Here is a 21,134-nt window from a genome sequence, read left to right as displayed (position 1 = left end):
TTTTCTACATTGTGTAAAACCAGTACATTTAATTGTACACACTCTTTAAAAATGTCCCATTTGCGATGATGTCATGCAAGATATCTGTCATTCATTCATTGTTATGATCATTGATCTTCTGAAGTAGCTATCCCTTTTCCTTTCTTTCTGTGCTACAAAATGTTTGGATAAACTGGTACGGCTCCCAAGTGGCACAGCGGTCTAAAGCACTGCATCTCAGTGCAGGAGGCATCACTACAGTTCCTGGTTCGAATCCAGGCTGTATCACATCCGGCCGTGATTGGGAGTCCCATAGGGTAGAGCACAATTGGCCGAGCGTCGTTTGGGTTTGGCTGGGGTAGGCCGTCATTGTAAATAAGAATTTGTTCATAACTGACTTGCCTAGTTAAATAAGACTAAAAAAAAAAAGTTACCAGGTTGTTAGCTAGCTCGCCAATGAGGTGACATGACTGAACAAATTATAAATGGTTAGTGAATAGTTTTACAATGGCATGGTTTGAATGTAAAATGTGGTTCCCGCTATAGGAAGATAGAAATGTTTAGGCGGTAATATTGGTCAGATCTTTTGACCTTGTTGGGCTACAAGCGAGCAGTTTTTTTCTGTAGTAATGGTGCAACCATGACGCTATCCAATCAGATTGTTTTCTCTAGGGCACTCCAAACAACGGTACGGCGAAGCCTTATCATTAGGCTACAACAGTTATTATCTGGGAGATCTTTTCCAAGTCGCACAATGCTCCCAAAATAACATCTCTGGCTGCACAAAAAATAGTTTGTCACATATGCGACCAAATTAGTTTCACTTTAGAGCTCTGAATACTTTTGATGTTAAGTCCCCTCAACAAGGTTTGTTGACCTGATTGTGTGGGCAACCCATGCATAACGTCTGTGTTGGTTTAGTTAACTAACTTGGCTCAGTGAAGCCACATCTGCCGGCTGTTTTCCTCATGTACTGTAAGACATTGCTAAGTAGATTCAGTGGCATGTGACAGAAATACTGACCCTTGGATATTTCCTTCTGTACTAGTTCCATATGGGCCCTGTGTAAGGTCAAAGGTTAGCCTCAGTTTACATGCTCAGACTTCATATGGGAAGGAAGTAGATTAACATCTTAATGTATGAAGCTTTTGTTTAAACACTCCTGTACCTTTTTCCTGGGAATCCATAATGTGTAACACTGCTGTTGTTTTGCAATGAGTAAATACAGTTTGAACATATCCTGGCCTGAGCATCTGATCTGAATAGAATCCTGCTACTGTGTTTAGATAACTAACAACACAACTGCTCCAGTTTTCTGTATTGATTGAACTCATGCCCTGGCTGCATCTCTTCACAGAGGAAAAACCATACAGATGAACATTTGATATCATGCAACAGCCTATTTAAATAAAGGTTAAATAAATAAAAATAGAAAAAACAAACAGGTGCCATTGTGTCACCATGGTTTGGTCTGGGACCAGAATGCTGCGTACTACGACATACCTGCAGATCACACACACTAACTCTGGGTTCTTTTTTTGTTGGCCACTGCAGTGGGATCCACTGGCCCTCAGGTCGTCCGTCACAGTCTCAGCTACATCCAGGAGATTGGGAACGGCTGGTTTGGCAAGGTAAGACATTTCTTCCTGACGAAGGTCGCAAAATTCTGTTACCTTTCCCAAAATTCCAACCCTACTCCAGACGCTTTAGTCAGTTGTCTCCAGTAGCCTGTACAGTGTGTTTGAGAGGGAGCGACTATTTCACCCCGGGGTTGAGTTTTGGTGTACGTAATAACAAAAGGAGACAGCTGCTCACTTCGTCACAGTTGAAGCTCAATGTTAATGAATCAACATGGTAAATATGACTAGAGTAGCCCCTCAGCCTCTGGTCCTACACCACCTGGCAGTGTGTTCTATGTTGTGATTAATGCTGTCTCTCCATGGCTCCCCTGGCTTTCACCCATCCCGTAGCTACACCCCCCCCCCGTCATCCCCTAGCTACGTCCATCCCCTAGCTACATCCCCCCCCATCCTTCCCTTGTTTTCAGAAAGACCTGCCTTCCTGCAGACTACCAGTGTTTTGGCTCGACCCGTAACATGCTTCCTGTGTGTTTCCTTCCCTGCACTCTAACCTGTGTGTGTGTGTCCAGGTCCTCCTCAGTGAGATCTACACAGACCCGGGTGGGGCCAAGGTGGTGGTCAAGGAGCTGAAGGCTAACGCAAGTGCCATGGAGCAGAATGACTTCTTGCAGCACGGAGACCCTTACAGGTGAGCTACTGGCATGTCTGCTGGGAGAGGCTGAAAAGAAGGGGCATTTTGGACATTTATTTTATTGTCATGGCAATTTCAGGGTAATTTTCAGATTTTCAGGAAAATTTTGCCAAAGACCCAGTTCCAACAATTGGTTAAATGGAACACACCAGATTAATTTAGAAAATGCATTATAGCAAGAATCGAAACAACAGAGTAACGGATCTGTCAGTACTTGAATAAAGTAACTAAGGTATTATAATGACCGATACGCCTGACTTCTCCTAGTGGAGCAGCACCCTCTGCCTTCTAACTTGGACACTGCAGAGTGTTCTTATTTCACTAGACTTTAGTAACAAAATGGGACTGGAAGAGATGCCAGCTGTAGTCCTCCAGTATTCACATCAGTGATATAGACTACAGTAGATTGTCTTAACCGGTGTTTCTCTTCATAGAGTTCTGGTGCACCCTAACATCCTGCAGTGTTTGGGCCAGTGTGTGGAGGCTATCCCCTTCTTGCTGGTATTTGAGTACTGCGAGCTGGTGAGTGTCCTCAATTACTATCATTTATGATTGTATGAGTCAATATACAGTACCTATTATAGTTTATCAGTGAACCCTTTTAAAAGTCAAAACATCAGAACATGTTTTGGATGAATCCCACAGCTGCCACCAAATGATATGTCAACATGCCAGGCATTTTTCCTAACTCATGATCAGAGTGGAAGGGAGTAATTAGACCATCCTGTCAGTCTGACTGTGGTAAGCTCCGCTTGTGGGCAGCTCACACTCCAGTTCCAACGCCATCCAATAAGTAGACATCATTTAGTCTCCCAATCACCTGGCCTTACAAGCACCCCCCTTCCCGGTTTAGCCGTGCATCTTAAATTAGCTTGCCTATCCGTCTTGGGTTATTGGGGAGCTACACTCCGTCAATGCTGTCCATCATGGCCTGATTTATCTAGTGTTTTTCTTGATCTATTCTGGGCCCCTCTTGCCCCTGTGCCCAGGACCAGAGAGCTGCATAGCAGCAGGTTTCATCAGGGACCTGTCTCAGCTCACATTCCCTCCGTCCCTCCCTCAACCAGCAAACAGGCTCATTTACCCCCCATCTGCCCACTGAGCCCAGTCCCACATCCTGCTGTGTTTGTGTGTTTTCTCTCCACACCGGCAATATGTTGGTCCTCATAGTGCTTTTTTTGTCAGCTCGTGCTGTGTGCGCGTGTCAGAATGTTCAGTCTTGGTAGAATATACATTAGCCTGTTGATTAGGTCCTGCCTGTCTTTAGGATTAGCTGGGAGTTTCAGAGGTATTTATTTCTATGTGTTTCCGTTCCCCCTCTTGGGGTTAGTGTTTCGGCTGAGTCTGTTTTGGGATGACAGGCTGTAAGTCAGGCATGTGAATGGTATGTTCTGATTCAGTTCGGCCAGAGCTCATTTTTCAGTGCATCTGAAAGGCTGTTACCCGCAGTGGCATCAGCCCTCGGTTTAGTGTGTGTACGCGTGTGCTTGTGTGTAAGTGGGGCGTGTTTGTCTTGAATATGTTTACTGTTGGGCTTCGTGTTTATTTGCATAGATGGAGTTTTACTTTGTGTGTGTCACTTTGTGTGTGCACATGTGGGAGCCCTCAAGTGACCCTAACCCAGATCTAGCCTGTATAAATTAGACCCCAACCCAGATCTAGTCTGTATAAATTAGACCCCAACCCAGATCTAGACTCTATAGATCAGACCCCAACCCAGATCTAGCCTGTATAGATTAGACCCCAACAGAGATCTAGCCTGTATAAATTAGACCCCAACCCAGATCTAGCCTGTATAAATTAGACCCCGACCCAGATCTAGCCTGTATAAATTAGACCCCGACCCAGATCTAGCCTCTATAAATTAGACCCCAACCCAGATCTAGCCTCTATAAAGGGTGGAGGGATACCCCCCATATCTCTGACAGAGCTCGCTCTCTCTGCCTGGTACTGTGCCCTGTGACTGACTGGCCGCTACTATAGCAGAGGCCTCTGGTTGTAGGAAGGGGCTGCCTTAATCGACATCCAGAGGACGGAGATGGGGTTTGGCTAATGACTTAATGTTATTGTGGTCGTTAAACAACTTCAGGCTGGAGAGGAGGGTGTGAGTGGACCGTGTAACTGAGCAGGTCATCTTGGCCGGAGGTATTAACTTGATGAGGTAGCTCAGCTCTGATGTCTCTGCAACAGTTTTTGCATCTGGTCTATGGAGGAGCTTTGAGGACTTCTTATTTTGTCAGGTATGATGGGTGGGGTGCTTTGCACCTTTTTTATTGTTAAATTATTTAGGTGTCATGATATTTGTATGGATAAAGTAAATAAAATAAAAAAAAATCATATCAAAGATTGGGGTCAAAATGATTTACACTCCTGTGTTCAATACTTTTCAATACCTCACCTTGCTAAAATGGCACTGAGCATTTTTCTAAAATGTTTTATGAGTTGGAGAAGACATTGGCAGGGATCTTAGACCATTCATCCCTACAGAATATTTCCAGATCCTTGATATCCTTTATCCAACCACAGGTTTTATAGTAGTTTCAAGTCTGGAGACTGAGATGGCCATTGTAAAATGTCCGTTTTGTAGCCAATGAACCATTTCTTTGTTGATTTTAATGTGTGCTTGGGGTTATTGTGTTGCTGGAAGATCCACTTGCAGCTGAGTTTCAGCCTCCTGACAGAGGCAACCAGATTTTGGGCTGAAATATCCTGGTACTGGGTAAAGTTCATGAAGCCGTTGACCTTAACAAGGGCCCCAGTGGAAGCAAAATAACCCCATAACATCAAAGATCCAACACAATATTTTACAGTAGGTATGGGGTTCTTTTCTGCTCATACATTCTCATTTCAACACCAAACCCACCTGCGTGGCCAAAGTGCTCTATTTTCATGTCATCTGACCAAAGTACCAACCAATCCAAATACCAATGCCGTTTAGCAAACGTTTAAATTTATTGGATGACATGAAAAGGGAGCTCTGGGGGAGAAGTTGCGGAGGGGGTCCCCCCAGAGAATTTTTATATTGAAAGATTGAGAAGCTCTGTTCTGGGGACTTTTTACTCCAAAGTGAATGAAAAATAAAATAATGCTCACACCGTCTAAAATATAATGAGCCTAATAACATACTGGTAAAATTATTTGTTGAACATTTTTATTTATTTATTTGATACATATTGGACCATTGAATATAGCCTATTTTATTTTATTTTTATTTCACCTTTATTTAACCAGGTAGGCAAGTTGAGAACAAGTTCTCATTTACAATTGCGACCTGGCCAAGATAAAGCAAAGCAGTTCGACAGATACAACGACACAGTTACACATGGAGTAAAACAAACATACAGTCAATAATACAGTATAAACAAGTCTATATACAATGTGAGCAAATGAGGTGAGAAGGGAGGTAAAGGCAAAAAAGGCCATGGTGGCAAAGTAAATACAATATAGCAAGTAAAACACTGGAATGGTAGTTTTGCAATGGAAGAATGTGCAAAGTAGAAATAAAAATAATGGGGTGCAAAGGAGCAAAATAAATAAATAAATTAAATACAGTTGGGAAAGAGGTAGTTGTTTGGGCTAAATTATAGGTGGGCAATGTACAGGTGCAGTAATCTGTGAGCTGCTCTGACAGTTGGTGCTTAAAGCTAGTGAGGGAGATAAGTGTTTCCAGTTTCAGAGATATTTGTAGTTCGTTCCAGTCGTTCTATGCATGGTCCATATTTGTATTTATTTATTTTATACATATTGGAACATTGTGAATATAGCCTATGCATGGTCCATATTTGTATTTATTTATTTTATACATATTGGAACATTGTGAATATAGCCTATGCATGGTCCATATTTGTATTTATTTATTTTATACATATTGGACCATTGTGAATATAGCCTATGCATGGTCCATATTTGTATTTATTTATTTTATACATATTGGACCATTGTGAATATAGCCTATGCATGGTCCATATTTGTATTTATTTATTTTTTTAATACACATTGGACCATTGTGAATATAGCCTATGCATGGTCCATATTTGTATTTATTTATTTATTTTAATACACATTGGACCATTGTGAATATAGCCTATGCATGGTCCATATTTTTAGGAATGCTATTAGCAATAAGCATCATCACCTGTAGGCCAGCTGAAAACAGCATAGTGCCTATAAATAGTCTGAATCTTGTGTTTGCTTATCTGCATTTATCCTATTGATCTAATCATTAGTTAGATCCCAAATGTGATCTTTTAATTAGTTAGTATCTTATTGATGAATTTGATGTTCCAAAAACGTGCATAAACACAGTGAACATTATGTAGGCCTGCCTACCTGTTAGGGTAACTTGAGGTCACAGAAACCACGTCATGTCACCATTTACCCCCCCCCCAACACTATCCCTGGTGGCCACTAGTCTTGCTCAGCAACAAATGTAATCGGACTTATCACAATTTTGAGTCACTCCCAAAAAATATATTCCGGTGGGGCTGTGTTTTACCCTAAGTTTCCTTACCATTGACCTGTGTTACATTCTGCCCCACACTCCCCTATGCACTCACAGTGAATTGTGGCGTGCTAATGTTCTTAACCATGCCACTGCTAAAACTCTGGGTTTACAATGGTGCAGTTTACACACATTTTGAAGATAAAAAAAAAAAAAGTAGGAATGGAAAGCTCTTTTAAACAAATGGCATTAAAACTGCTGTTGCATTAAGAATTGGTTGCTTGTCCCTTCCTATAACACTGTCAACTTGAATGCACCTTGAGAGTAACATTTATCTTGCAAAAAACACACAACAACCAACAGACTAGGTAAATATATCAAATATTCTACTGTGGGGCTGTCTGGATTTTCTAGTCATTACTCATTGTATTTGCAGAGGAAAAGTAAATGTGGACTGTTACAGCATCTTCAAAGTGCGCCTTGGCAGAAAGATGCTATATATTTTTAGTGTAGCGGCAATGACTTTGCAGTGCCACAGCTAAATGGTTGCAGTGGAAACACTGCCTACTATGATGGTGGACGTTAATGTTTTGGGGAAATTTTTCTTCCACTGTTCCTGGAGGCCCTTGTTAAGGTCAACACTCAACGGCATCATGAACTTTACCCAGTACCAGGATATATTTGTCAAAAACCTGGTTGCCTCTGCCAGGAGGCTGAAACTTGGCCGCAAGTGGATCTTCCAGCAAGACAATAACAAGAGTTATAGTGGTTCCGTCAGTAGTCTGGTCTAAGCTGCTTGTAGTCAGTCAGGGCACAGAGAGCTCTGAGTAAACACGGCTGATCCATTACCTTGAGTCGTGTGGATTGACAGTTTTACCGAAAGCTGCCTGTATATTGTATGACCCCGCAGAGTGGCTGTGTTTTCACTACCACATTCCACAGGAGTCCTCTTAGCGCCGGGTGACACAGCGGTCACCTTCTCCAGAGCTCCCCCACCGTGGTGGATCTGATCCCCATACATACCTGGTCCTGCAGCCCTTTTCACTGACTGGCTGTATATAGAAGGACCTTATTGGAGTAGATCCTATCCTTGTCAAGGACCCAGTTGATCTGACTGGCTTTGTATAAGGGACCGATCAGAATGGATTCTGGTGAAGGACCGCCTGGGGGCTAGAGGGATATCATGTGGTGTTCCACAGGGCTCCATATTGGGGCCTCTACTGTTCCTTGTATTTGTAGGATAAATGACAAAGTAGCAGAGGGTGTGTGTAGCTAAAGTCCTTTGAAATGATACATTATAATGCCCCCTTCAGTGAAATTCCATTCTGGATTAGTGGCGCAGCGTCAAAATAAGGGTGTGGCTTTGTCTATTGTGGTCTTTGCTCAATGTTCTTTCCGTCGTTTGTTTTTCACAACACTTTTTTATTTTAATGGTAAAAGTCTTACCAATGTGTTGTGAAGGTTTTGTCCTTTAAAAGGAGGCTGCACTATGTTGAGAGATGTAGGTGAGAATGCAAGCCTTTCACGGCAGTTCTCAGAGCTTTGAGTTGCCTGCAGGGTGTGAACCACAGCCACTGTTGACACAATAGTACGAGGCAAGCCCCTATTACCTCAGGAGGAGCCTTGTCAGTGAATCCATCAACTCAGACTCATTATCCCAACGTTACTGATCTAAACTGACAGATGAATGCCTTCCACCTCGGCCTAACCCACATAGTGACGGTTTGTACCACTACAATCAGAGGTCTCTGGTGGGTTGGTGGTTATTTACATTCTGGCATCAGCCTCAGCTGCCCTCCCCAACATCTGAGGGGTGGGAATTAATTTTGCCACCCTCAACCTATTTCCCCAGACTGTGGGACTCGTTATTCTCACACACCCCTGGCCTGCCCGTTCACCTCCTCCCCCAAATAGAGCTTTTGACCGCGTGCCCAGAAACGTGACCTGGCCATTCGGCAAGAGTCGATCCACCCCACTGGCCGGATTTTGTATTTTAAAATTGCCATGACACAGCATATTGACCTAGGTGTATTAAACAGCTGGGCCCTTATTTGGTTCTACTCCCCCATCAGCAGTAAAACCCAGCTGGGCTGGAGAGAGCTATGCAGTTGGAGGGAGTCTACTGCCCCTGTGTGGATGACTGCTTACAATGCACCTTCAGATAGTCACTCAAGTCCATATTACAGGAGCTTCAAGTTGTGATGTTTCTGTGTGCCATTTTATATTAAAATAAGGACTAAGCAAATGCTGTTTTGGCATTGAAACTAGTACACAGGTGTTATCTTGTGCATGTGTCTCCATTTCAGGGGGACCTGCGGAGCTACCTGTCTCAGCAGGATTGGATGTTCCGAAATGCTGAGCTGCTGCAGCTGCAGAAGATGGCCTGTGAAATCGCTGCTGGTGTCACCCACCTCCACAAACACAACTTCCTGCACAGGTAGCACTTCTGCTCTGGCTCCGTTTACACCAGTCAGTCACAACTAGACATGGCTTTAGCTAAGGGCACAGCCTTCAGATGTCAAACGAGAGTTGTGTTTCAAGGAATTAAGACTTCATCAAACATTTTGAGTAGTACTGTCTGTTTTTACATCTTCCAACTTAAAAATGTTGAGTTACGATAGTATCAGACAAGTGATATTAATGTGTGTCTCTATCAAATGAAATATGTGGTTTTGGCCTCCCTCATGGCAACTTTCTCTTATGGATACGTAGTCCTACTCCCAAGCCAACATTGATCCTAAACAGGGACACTGGGCCTATCCAAAAAGGAGAGTGCTGCAAGGGCCTGTTTGGTTGAACGTTTTACCCGGCAGTGCAGGACATGTAGGCTCCGCTCAGCCCATCCACATGCTCTGTTTTGCATGCTCAGAATAAACCCAAAGGGCTCCAATTACCCAGCTCCCACGCATTGCCAGTGTCAACTATCAGCCTGTCAGAGGGATATGATGATTCTGCTGTTTGTGTGTAAATGGATAGCCTCATGTTGGCCATTTATTATCCTGTGTTACAACTCAAAAGGAGCCCAAGTACGAGATTCCACCGTTAACAGGGTCGTAATGACAGTCGTAATAAAAAATAGTGCACTGCTTTTCTTTTGGTTGGGTTGCAAAGTTGATTTACTACCAAGGTGTGATGCCCCGCCCACAAAGTACCCGACACGGGGCTGTGGCGAGCACGGTGCCACAAAGTCTTCTGGGACGGTGGCAGTGGTGTGAACTGAAACTATAGCCAAGGCTTAGGGTCTGTGGTCTGAGCCCAGCATGTTATTGTGATGGGGTGGCTACAGCAATAAGACGGTGGTCCAGGAGAACCACTCTGACTGACATTACATAACAACCCTGGGGAGAAATAGCATATGGGGCAGTAGAGGAGAGGGAACTGTGTTCCCCAGTTTTTCAACCAGTGTGACAATTAATTTGGTAATTTTACTCAAATGAGCAAAATCAGTTGATCTCCTTTTTTGTTGTTGTAAGGTCTTTTTTTTAAACTCGCTAGGTCTCTGAACTATATGGATTGTCTGTCAGAGGTTACGAATCTGCTGATGTGTCTGCACCAAATTGCCCCCATGCCATTTGCCTTGTAGGGATACGACTTTGAATCTGATTCTCTCTCCCTGATCTTCCAGTAGTACTGTAATGCACTGTGTTCGCCAACAGCAGGGAACATCCAGGACAGAAGAGGTTTAAAATATCTCTCAATTTATCTTGCCGATGTTTCAGTGGGCCTGACAGTAGCTCTCGGGGTGTACGAGCACAGACCACTAGTGTCAGCGATGTCCACGGATAGACTGGGTAAAAGAGACTCGCTTGGAACGGGTTGGTGGTGAAATGTTTCTTGGGCCTGGGGGAAACCAGAGCCTCTCCCTCCATGAGGGTCCTAGTCTGAATGAGATACCATCTGTCCACTCAGACAGCCCTGTCCCCCATTATCGCCCTCTCCTGTCCACCCCGCCTCACTGCCACTCTGCCCACCTGTGAGTGTTCTTCCCTGGGAACAATATCCTGGTGCTGTATGAGTGAGTGGGGAAAAGCTCCAGCATCAGTGATTTTGTTACTAGGGGCGGAACAGAAGCAACTGGATGAGGTTTCCTCTAGTGATGCAAGCTATAAGTCCAAATGTGTTTGGGTCTAAAGCCACTGAAGAGTCCAGTCTTTGTCTGGCCCTGCCCTGACCTGGGTCTGTGGTGGTTGGATTTAGAGTCAGGTTGAAGGGGTCCTTAATCACCTGAGACATGGCATTTAATCATATTAGGGTGAGGAAAATGTAATTATTAAAAATTTGTCACTGGGATATTATGTCATCCTGTCATAGGCCTGTACAGTGTATTTAAGGCATGAAATTATACTGTGGACTGTTTATTAGGTACAAAAATACTGGCCGTGGCTTGCTATATAAAGCAGGTAAACCGGCATCAAGGCATTCAGTTACTGTTCAATTAAATGTTAGAATAGGCGAAACTAGTGACCTAAGTGACTTTGAGCATGGTAAGAACGTCGGTGCCAGCCGTGTCGGTTCCAGTACCTCAGAAACAGCTGGTCTCCTGGGCTTTTCATGCACGACAGTGTCTACGGTTTACGAGAAAGGTGTGACCAAAACAACCATGCAGTCCTGTGGGTGAAACAGCTAGTTGATGAGAGGCGTCGAAGGAGAATGGCAAGAGTCGTGCAAACTAACAGGCCGGCCACCAACAGGCAAATAACGGCGCAGTACAACAGTGATGTGCAGAGCGGCATCTTGGAATGTACCACTCGTCAGTCCTTGTCATGGATGGGCTATTGCAGCAGATGACCACACCGAGTTCCACTCCTATCAGCTGAAAACAAGAAGAGTCTCGTAAACACTAAACCACCAAGACTGGACAATTTGAGGAATGGAAAAACAATGCCTGGTCTGACGAATCCTGGATTTGGCATAAGCAGCGTGAGTCCTTGGCCCCATCCTGGCACAGGCTGGTGGTGTAATGGTGTGGGGAATGTTTTCCTGACACACATTAGGTCCCTGAATACCAATTGAGCAACATTTGAATACCACAGCGGATCTTAACATTGTTGCTGACCAGGTACATCCCTTCATGGCTACAGGGAGGTCCTACCTGGTACTCGATGGGTGTACCTAATAAACTGGCAACTAACTGTATATTCCACCTTTTCAATTATTTATTTCCATTGCATGATCACATGAGAGCAGCACAGAGCCAATCTAAATGTCTCTTGCAGCAGCACGGAGTTCCATCTTCTTCCCAAATGATTGATGAACAAGATAAGGTTCAGAGTATTGTTTTCTCTTCAGAGACTACAGTTGTGTGAACTGCAGTGTTTATCCCAAACCGCTTACTTGTGTTCAAACTTGGGTTGGGCCGATATATGATGACATTGATGATATATTGTGATACGCAAGACTATATTTAATTTGAACTTTACAAATCTAAACTGTGCAGTTTAATCAGTTAGACTTTCTTTTCAACATATTGCAGACTAAATGAATTAAGTCTTATTTCTTCACCACACAAATATTATTTAATGAGAATGTGACTAATATTGTAAATAAGCACAAATTGCACAGTCTGGAGTGATTTTAGTCATTAACGTCACAAAACGATTATATCAGATATCGCGATATTTGGTGTAGCGTGTCGTAGAAGAGTTCTCCCCAAGTATCGCCCAACCCTAGTTCAGAGGGAACAAATGAGAGCTATTTGTTGGATGTAGTGCTGGTAGACTCAACTGGGCCTGTGGCTTGGCACCAGAACAACTGGACCAACTGCCTATTATTTGCAGCCCTGTGATCCATTCACCGTTCTATGACCACACTAGACCATATTGAACACACACTAAACTCTGTAAATCCTCATGCTTTTGAATCTTCTTTAATCGGTTTCCCTCTCTTTTCTCAGTGACTTAGCCCTGAGGAACTGCTATCTGACTGCAGACCTGACGGTCAAAGTGGGAGACTATGGCATCGGCCCCTACAGATACAAGGTACCAGGGAACTTTCCATCCTGTTTTCCTTCAAATGGAATCAGGGGGATTTTGTTTTACTTTCAGGTGACAGAAGGAAGTGGCATCTGTATGTGTGCTGTTACAATAGTTTCAGTTTAGGTTCATTAACCTATAACCCTTTTCACAATGCTGAGCCCAGCTGAACAGAGAGCTTACACATCCACCAAGTTTCAAAGGATGTCAAAGCCAGTACTGTACAGTAGTATAAAGCCTAGTCCGTGTAGTCAACACAATAGTGTAAAATTGTTTTATTAAGGGGAGGATAAGTGCTTTCCAGTAGGGGGTTTATATACAGCCTTTGAGCCCAGTCTGGCAGAACTCTGTTTCACCAAAGTGTAACTCCCTACTGTGTTTGTCCCTGGCCTGACTGTTGATAAGGCTAGCTCCGCCCACTGCATTCCTCAAATAATGTTGAGCTCTCTATTTAGCACGGTCAACAAGTGTGGCCAGAGGTGTTTTGGCTCTATTTATGAGCTTGATTAAGTACTTACTAGGAACTCTGAAAACAACTCAAAGTACAGTAATGTGGGTTAGAACTGAAGGAAAGGCTACCAAACATCCAAATTCTTCTTCGAAAGAAGCCTTGGCAAAACACATCACTGAATTGAATGGGGGAAAAAGGTGAATGTGAGCCTACTGGTTGTTTGTAGAACTATTCTGAGATAGACATCCTATTAAATTACACTTATGTGTTCTGCATGTAATTACATGGATGCCCCATGCTTGACTCTGTCCCTCTCTCATGTCACAGGAGGATTACATCATCACAGAGGACGACGAGTCGGCGCCCCTGCGCTGGATGGCCCCGGAGCTGGTGGGGGAGCGCCATGGGGGCGTGATCACTCTGGACCAGACCAAGCCTGGCAATGTGTGGTAGGTACCTCCACCTGGTCACTGTGCAATTTACAGGCGGTAGATGACACCGTCAATGGGGAGGACAGGCTCATAGTAATGGCTGGAACAGAATACATTTAATGGCCTCAAACACATGGTGTCTGTGTAGTTGATTCCGTTCCAGACATTATTATGAGCCATCCTCCTCTCAGCAGCCTCCTGGGCATTGTGCTTCACTGTGTTGAATAAAATAAACTCATTCAACACAGTGAGTCAACCTGTGTCCTGTTGCTGAGCAGTAGGTCAGGGTCTCCTTTGAAGATGATAGACTATCTCTGATTCTTCTGTCCAGATAGCGCCTCTCTGAGAGTGTAAATCTTAGCAGGCACTCAAGTCTAGCTGACTTCTAAAGGGAAGAAGACGCTGACCCTGCACTCCCACACGGCAACACTGGAACCTATCCCTCCTGGCCCCTCCCTTATGACCTCATGGCTCCGTGCCAGTCCGTGTCACAGCTGTAAATCACAATGTTGCATAAGGAGGCTCTCGTTGCAGCACCACATATACCCCTAAATAAGGATATGTTTAGTTCACAGAATATGGGTCATTCCACCAATAGTGCATTTTGGGTAGTGTAGGGTAAGTGTACATATTAAGCCCATCAACATCTAAGTTTCGACATTTCTAACATGTACTGCCCTAATCTTTGTAGGAAAAGTGGAGATACAATGAAATATACATTCCTCATTTTTATGTTTGGACTGGGCTTAATGGCTACTGAATGTACCATTTTATAAGCCCACCTCTTAAATGATCAATTTGTATTAATTTCCAAATATTCAAAACAGACATTTCTTATGTAAAATTGTATTATATTAATCCCCCCTAAAGTTATTAAAATAAACTGATCATTACTATTCATCAGGAGGGTGTCCAGTCGTATCAAGAGCTCAATGTGGACTAAGTTTTTGTTCTTGCCAACCACCCGTACACAGCTGATTCAACTAATAAACTAATCATAGAGTTGAATCAGGAGTTAATACTCTGTTAGAACAAAAACCTGCACACACACTGGTCCTCTGTGGATAAGAATCCATGCACAAAGACCATAACACACGTGATGGTTTATCTGAAAACTGATTCACATTTCCTGTACTGCTATTCTTGTTAATTAGTTCAACTTGTTTGTCTGAAGACTGTTTCAAATCTACCTCTCTACTGTTGTATTAAAGGGACAGCTGGTGGACCAAAACACGGAATCACCTGGATGAATGAAGGTCAACAATATGCCCCCACCCAAAAGTCATCATCTTGTCCCTCTTATGTTGGCCTTTTTGTCCACTACTTGAAGGCCTGATTTCCCTCAACCCTGATCTTATTCTTCTCTCTCTGCATCAAATGTCTTGGAGAGAGTACAGAGGTTTAATTGTTTCTCATCTTGATAAAGGCACCATGGCTAGATGCTGTAATCTGAACAAAAACCATATGTTAATTGAATATTAGGAATGTAAGCTCACTATCCCCATGTGTTTCAATGCAAACCGGCTTAATAGGACCCACAGTGATTTATGATGAAACAGAATAGTAACATCTACTCTTAATATATCTGGAAACCAATGGTTTGGGTTATAAATATACACTATAGACTACAATATTATGCAAAGTTAGTATTGATCATATTGTAATTATTTCCATTGTATAGAGGGAGTGATTTGTCTGCCACTGTACTCATTATGCCCACTTGAGAAAGAAAAAAATGCATCTATAATATTTATTTAACAGGAAAATAGGACAAAATACATTTAAAAATGGAAGCTGTGAATGCCTGGTCTATTAGAGGTTAAACAAAAACATTATAGTAACTGACAAATTAAGTAGCAGGGTGGACTGTTTGATCTTTAATTGACCATAAATCCCCTTGTGACCGGGAGGATGGAAGCTTGTGTGCAACACTGAGTGGGAATTGAATGCAAGCTTCACAAAAATATTGAAATTGTCTAGCATATCTATGGGTGACAGGGTTGATGTTGTTTTCCACCACAAAACACCAGATAATGGCCAAAAAGAGTAGCACCAGCTCACCTGCTTTTACGCTATGATTTGACTATTTGTTTAGAAAAAATATTTTCAAAGGAATAGTTTCACCATATTAAAACGAGAGTTCAGTTCACATAACAGGGTTCACCTTAAAATGAATGACAAAAGTAAATGAATCACGTGAAATAAATATTAATCCTCAGAAAACAACTAGGGCTTTAAAATGGTGAAAACTTGGACATTTTTGAATAGACGCAAAAGGAACTCTAGTCGTGGATTGACCCATTCACTGACTATACAAAACATTAAGATCACCTGCTCTTTCCATGAGACTGACCAGGTGAAAGTGATCCCTTATTGATGTCACCTGTTAAGTCTACTTCAATCAGTGTAGATGAAGGGAAGACAGGTTAAATAAGGATTTCTACATCTTGAGACAAATTAGACATTGTGTGTGGCATTGAGGGTGAATGGGCAAGGCAAAATATTTAAGTGCCTTTGAACCGGGTATGGTAGTAGGTGACAGGCGCACTGGTTTGTTTCAAGAACTGCAATGCTGCTGGGTCTTTCCCACACAACAGTTTCCTGTGTCTATCAAGAATGGTCGAGAGGCGAAAGAAACCCACACCTGGCTAGCGGAGTGGAACACCAAAAGAATAAAGGAGAGCCGCACACTCTAGGAGCTCAGATGTAAAAATGTAATGTCCAACTTTGACAGACAAGCGGTAGAATCAGGGTATAATGAATGGTCTACCACCCAAAGGACATGCAGCCAACATGGACCAGCATTACTGTGGAACGCTTTTGATAACTTGTCGAATCCATGCCTCGACAAATTGAGGCTGTTGTGAGTATAAAACGTGGGGGGCAACTCGGTGTAATCTTTCACTTAGAGGAATATTTGTGTTTTGGGACCTGTTTTTGATTATTTTTATTAAGAACATTATTAATTGTGATGTGAATATGGTTATTACGCTGCAATATGAAAATACACCCCCCCTCATTGAGCATTTAATCACAGACCCATGTTGCCACCATGCACATGGGTACAGTAGGTTGTGAGTTGTAATTATCCCTCCACCAGTCATAAGTGTTTCTCTGATCCCTGTGTTTGCAGGGCCTTGGGGGTGACTCTGTGGGAGCTGTTTGAGAACGCTGCCCAGCCCTACCCTCACCTGTCTGACCGTGAGGTCCTGAACCACGTCATCAGGGAACAGCAGATCAAACTGTTGAAACCACAGCTGGAGCTGCCCTACTCCGAAAGATGGTCAGTCCCGCTCTCTCCAACCATACTACACATGACACCAACTGAATCTAGCTGGACTACATGTTATATATGGAGTGTCTCCTGATTTGTTACAAAACTTAAATACTTTACCATAAAGAGAAGTGTATGAATTGCATACTTGACATTGAAACGATATGTTCTGCTATGAAGTCAAACTGTAATTAAAAAGCCTCTGCTCATGCCATAAAGATAATACCTCAACTCTCTCTCCTGTGCAGGTATGAGGTGCTACAGTTCTGCTGGCTGACTCCAGACAAGCGGGCCACGGCCGAGGAGATCCACCGGCTGCTCACCTACCTGCGTATGCAGGGCCAGAAGGATGTGGAGGGCGACTTCCAGCAGCGCTGGGACTCCCTCAAGCCCAACCCTGTCACACGCCAGACCACCGTCAGCCACTCCTCCTACCCCATTCTGGAGCAGTTCGCAGATGACGCCCTGCGGGCCGAGGTGGACGAGGTGCTCACCGTCACTGAGACCAGCCGTGGCCTGAGCTTCGAGTACGTGTGGGAAGCGGCCAAGCACGACCATTACGACAGCAGCAGTGGCCATGGACGCTCGGCCATGGACACCACGCTCAACTATCACAGCATGTTCTTCCCCGTGCCCAGCGAGGACATTCAGGCCCACTTTCCAGACCCCGCAGCCCCCAGGACGGGGGGCTCCGACAGCAGGAACACCCATTCGGCAATCCCCGGGATCCTTCCCGTGTTTGACGCTCACAAACCAGCCAATGGAAATGAGTACTACATCCAGTTGGAGGAGCAGGGGGAGAGCACCGTGGAGGAGAACAGGGGTCCGGAGGTAGACACAGTTTCAGACAGGCAGAAATTTGTCACCCTCCAAGACGTCCGCTTGGATGAGTCCAGCACCGATGCAGACTTCTTCCACCACAGCATAGACTCTAAGGACTCGTACCTCCAGGACAGCCACATCTGGTCGTCTAGTGAGCATGACAGCCCCTTCCACACCAACATCTTCAGCGAAGGAGACTCCAGACAGGACTCCCATTCCTGGAACAGGGGCTTCATGGAGCTTCCAGAACTCAACGGAAATGGTTTCCAGAGAGTGGAGTCTGTAGAGGGGCAGGCCCAGGGAACAGAAAAGTGCTTTCGGAATTCTTTTTTAGGGGAGCGCCATTCAGAGGTCATCCTCCAGGACTCTTTAGAGGAGGCAGAGGGGGAGGGAACCCCGGATGTGATGAGGCTACTGAACACTGAGAAACTAGAGGACAACTTCATGTTCCTCAAAGAGAAGAGCCTGATGAAGGAGGGCTCTGGTTTATCAGGGAAAAGTAGTGGGAGTCAACAACTGGACCTCCTCCAACCTGGTCTGACCCACATCCCCGAGCACAGTTTCAGAATGAACTCTTGGGATGATGATGATGAGACCATAGATGGCATAAACGTAGCAGAGATCCCCATAAAACCTGTGGAGAGCAACATGTCCCCAGCAGAGGAGGAACTTTTTGACTTCATGAGTCCCAGTTTTGTGGATTTCCTGCAACCTCTAGCAGACCCTAAAACACTGATGCCTTCAAATACACTGGTAACAGAGGACATCTGTAGCAACCAGCTGCCAATTAGAGAACTGCTGCAGCAGTCTTCTAATATATTGGACTCTGCCTCTCAGAGGGCTGAGGTCCTTGTTATTAGTTCAGCAAATATCCACCAGTCTCCCACACTCTTCTCTGAAAGTGCCACTACAGACCCCCTGTGCATGGATGCCAAAAACCCCAGCCTTGAAGACCGCCTCAGAGCCTCAGAGGATGACTGTGTTGAATCCATAGGAATCAAAGAGCCAACAGACGACCCGCTAAGCTCTCCCCCAGTCTATGTCATTGAGATTGCTGTTGACAATGGCCTGTCCAGTGAAGGCTTTACCAGTGATGATCTGCTGAGCGACCTGGTTGAAGATGATACAGAGGCCGAAATGGACACCGTCCTCTCTGAGCATGACAACGAGCACGACAGGTCCTCTCTGCTGGTCTCTGGTCCTTCCATGGACCAGATCAGCCAGGACAGCCTACTGGAGGACAGTGTTTCCACCACTCTGCCCACTGTGGAGAACTCAGCCGAGACACCAGACTCCCTGGACAACAGCCACATGCTGGAGGAGTCTGTCGAAGAGCTAAACACCCCGGCAGCCCCTCACAAGCTCCAGCCCCCGTACAAAACAGCCGACAGCGGCTACGAGACAGAGAACCTGGAGTCTCCAGAGTGGAACTCTCAGCCCATCATCAAAGACCACTTCTCAGAGGAAAACGGTCTGAGTTTGGCCGAGGAAGAGGAGGAGGAGGAGCAGCCAGCAGCGGCTACCATGCTGGTTCCCCCTGAAATCATCGTCTCGGAGGTGGAGACTCAGGACGGTGAGGACCAGCAGGCAGAGTCCATCGCCCCTGGCGAGGAATCTTTCATGGGAGGCAACTACAGAGACTCTGCTTACTTCTCTGACAACGAGTCCGAGCCCGAGAAGAAGTTTGAAGAAGCCATCTCGCCAACTGTGGACATCAGTGGCTGTGTTTCTGGAGGTCCATCTGTTCTTCCTGAAGTCACAGAGGAGGAGTATGTAGAGTCTTCTGCTGGGTCACAGTCTCCCATTGCTCGAGAAGCTCTGGTTGATATCGGAGTGGAGAAGACCGAGCCTCAGCCTCTGGAAGGGACCAGTCTCCCTGTGCTGATCCTCACCACAGAGGAGGACTGGGAGAAGACTTCACCTGTGTCCATTGACGGCAGTGTGGACGAAACCGGGACACTTGAGTTCTTCCCTGACTTCAGGACTCACAGTCACTCAGAGTCCAGCGGAACTTCCACCGAGGACCTGGAAAAGCCTCCATTGCCTGCTGTTGCTACTACCTCAGCAAAACCTTTTCCTGAGAACATACCGGTACACGCTAAGCTAACCAGGACCTACGCCAGCGAGATCACCCCCAAGTTGAAGGAGCCCGACATGGAGGGGAGGTACCTGGGCAGGCGGGATGGCTCTGATGGGCAGGAGGACGGAGGGGAGGCAGATGAAGAGGACGATAACAGCGATGACTCAGATGATGACATGCGGGCGTACCGGCTGCACAGCTCCAGCGAGGACAGCGAGGACGACACAGTGCACCCGGTTCCCGTTATAGTCTCGGATGACAGTAGAGCGCGGAACCTCAAGAGCCTGCTGAAGGTCACCCCCAGTGCCAAACCCTCCATGCCATCAGGGGGAAGTGATTCAGACAGTGCCAGTAGAGCTGTGTCGTTCTTCGACGATGTCACTGTTTTCCTTTTCGACCAGGTAGAGTACCCACTTGTCACCTTTTGCATGCACACAGACATTGTTTCACTTGTATCTAACATTTACAGTGGGGAGAACAAGTATTTGATACACTGCTGATTTTGCAGGTTTTCCTACTTAGTTCTGTAATTTTTATCATAGGTACAATTCAACTGTGAGAGACGGAATCTAAAACAAAAATCAAGAAAATCACATTGTATGATTTTTAAGTGATTAATTTGCATTTTATTGCATGACATAAGTATTTGATCACCTACCAACCAGTAAGAATTCCGTCTCTCACAGACCTGTTAGTTTTTCTTTAAGAAGCCCTCCTGTTCTCCACTCATTACCTGTTTTAACTGCACCTGTTTGAACTTGTTACCTGTATAAAACACACCTGTCCACACACTCAATCAAACAGACTCCAACCTCTCCACAATGGCCAAGACCAGAGAGCTGTGTCAGGACATCAGGGCTAAAATTGTAGACCTGCACAAGGCTACATGACAATAGGCAAGCAGCTTGGTGAGAAGGCAAGTGTTGGTGCAATTATTAGAAAATGGAAAAAGTTCAAGATGACGGTCAATCACCCTCGGTCTGGGGCTCCATGCAAGATCTCACCTCGTGGGGCATCAATGATAATGAGGAAGGTGAGGGATCAGCACGGCAGGACCTGGTCAATGACCTGAAGAGAGCTGGGACCACAGTCTCAAAGAAAACCATTAGTAACACACTACGCCGTCATGGATTAAAATCCTGCAGCTCACGCAAGGTCCCCCTGCTCAAGCCAGTACATGTCCAGGCCCTTCTGAAGTTTGCTAATGACCATCTGGATGATCCAGAGGAGGAATGGGAGAAGGTCATGTGGTCTGATGAGACAAAAATATAGCTTTTTAAACTCTACTCGCCGTGTTTGGAGGAATTAAGGACGAGTACAACCCCAAGAACACCATCCCAACCGTGAAGCATGGAGGTGGAAACATCATTCTTTGGGGAGGCTTTTCTGCAAAGGGCACAGGATGACTGCACC

The 21,134-nt window shown here is 44.9% G+C and overlaps 1 protein-coding gene across 4 annotated transcripts in view; it reads left to right on the top strand.

The window, feature by feature from the left end:
* Positions 1–21,134, top strand: part of lmtk2 (lemur tyrosine kinase 2) — a 43,852-nt gene that overhangs the window by 18,873 nt on the left and 3,845 nt on the right. For 3 of the 4 annotated variants that reach the window (XM_052511901.1, XM_052511899.1, XM_052511900.1), the window contains exons 4-11: positions 1,534–1,610; positions 2,129–2,247; positions 2,685–2,772; positions 8,998–9,128; positions 12,585–12,669; positions 13,442–13,563; positions 16,679–16,828; positions 17,068–20,122. In XM_052511901.1, coding sequence (XP_052367861.1) covers positions 1,534–1,610; positions 2,129–2,247; positions 2,685–2,772; positions 8,998–9,128; positions 12,585–12,669; positions 13,442–13,563; positions 16,679–16,828; positions 17,068–20,122 — 3,827 coding nt within the window. Of the gene's footprint in view, positions 1–1,533; positions 1,611–2,128; positions 2,248–2,684; positions 2,773–4,192; positions 4,491–8,997; positions 9,129–12,584; positions 12,670–13,441; positions 13,564–16,678; positions 16,829–17,067; positions 20,123–21,134 lie in introns of those variants that run through there. The other variant, XM_052511902.1, reaches the window with a different exon arrangement.

Source organism: Oncorhynchus keta, unplaced genomic scaffold (assembly GCF_023373465.1).
Source record: "Oncorhynchus keta strain PuntledgeMale-10-30-2019 unplaced genomic scaffold, Oket_V2 Un_contig_7692_pilon_pilon, whole genome shotgun sequence".
Taxonomy (NCBI): Eukaryota; Metazoa; Chordata; class Actinopteri; order Salmoniformes; family Salmonidae; genus Oncorhynchus; species Oncorhynchus keta.
The sequence above is the reverse complement of the archived record's forward strand: the minus strand, read 5'-3'. Positions and strand labels throughout refer to the sequence as shown.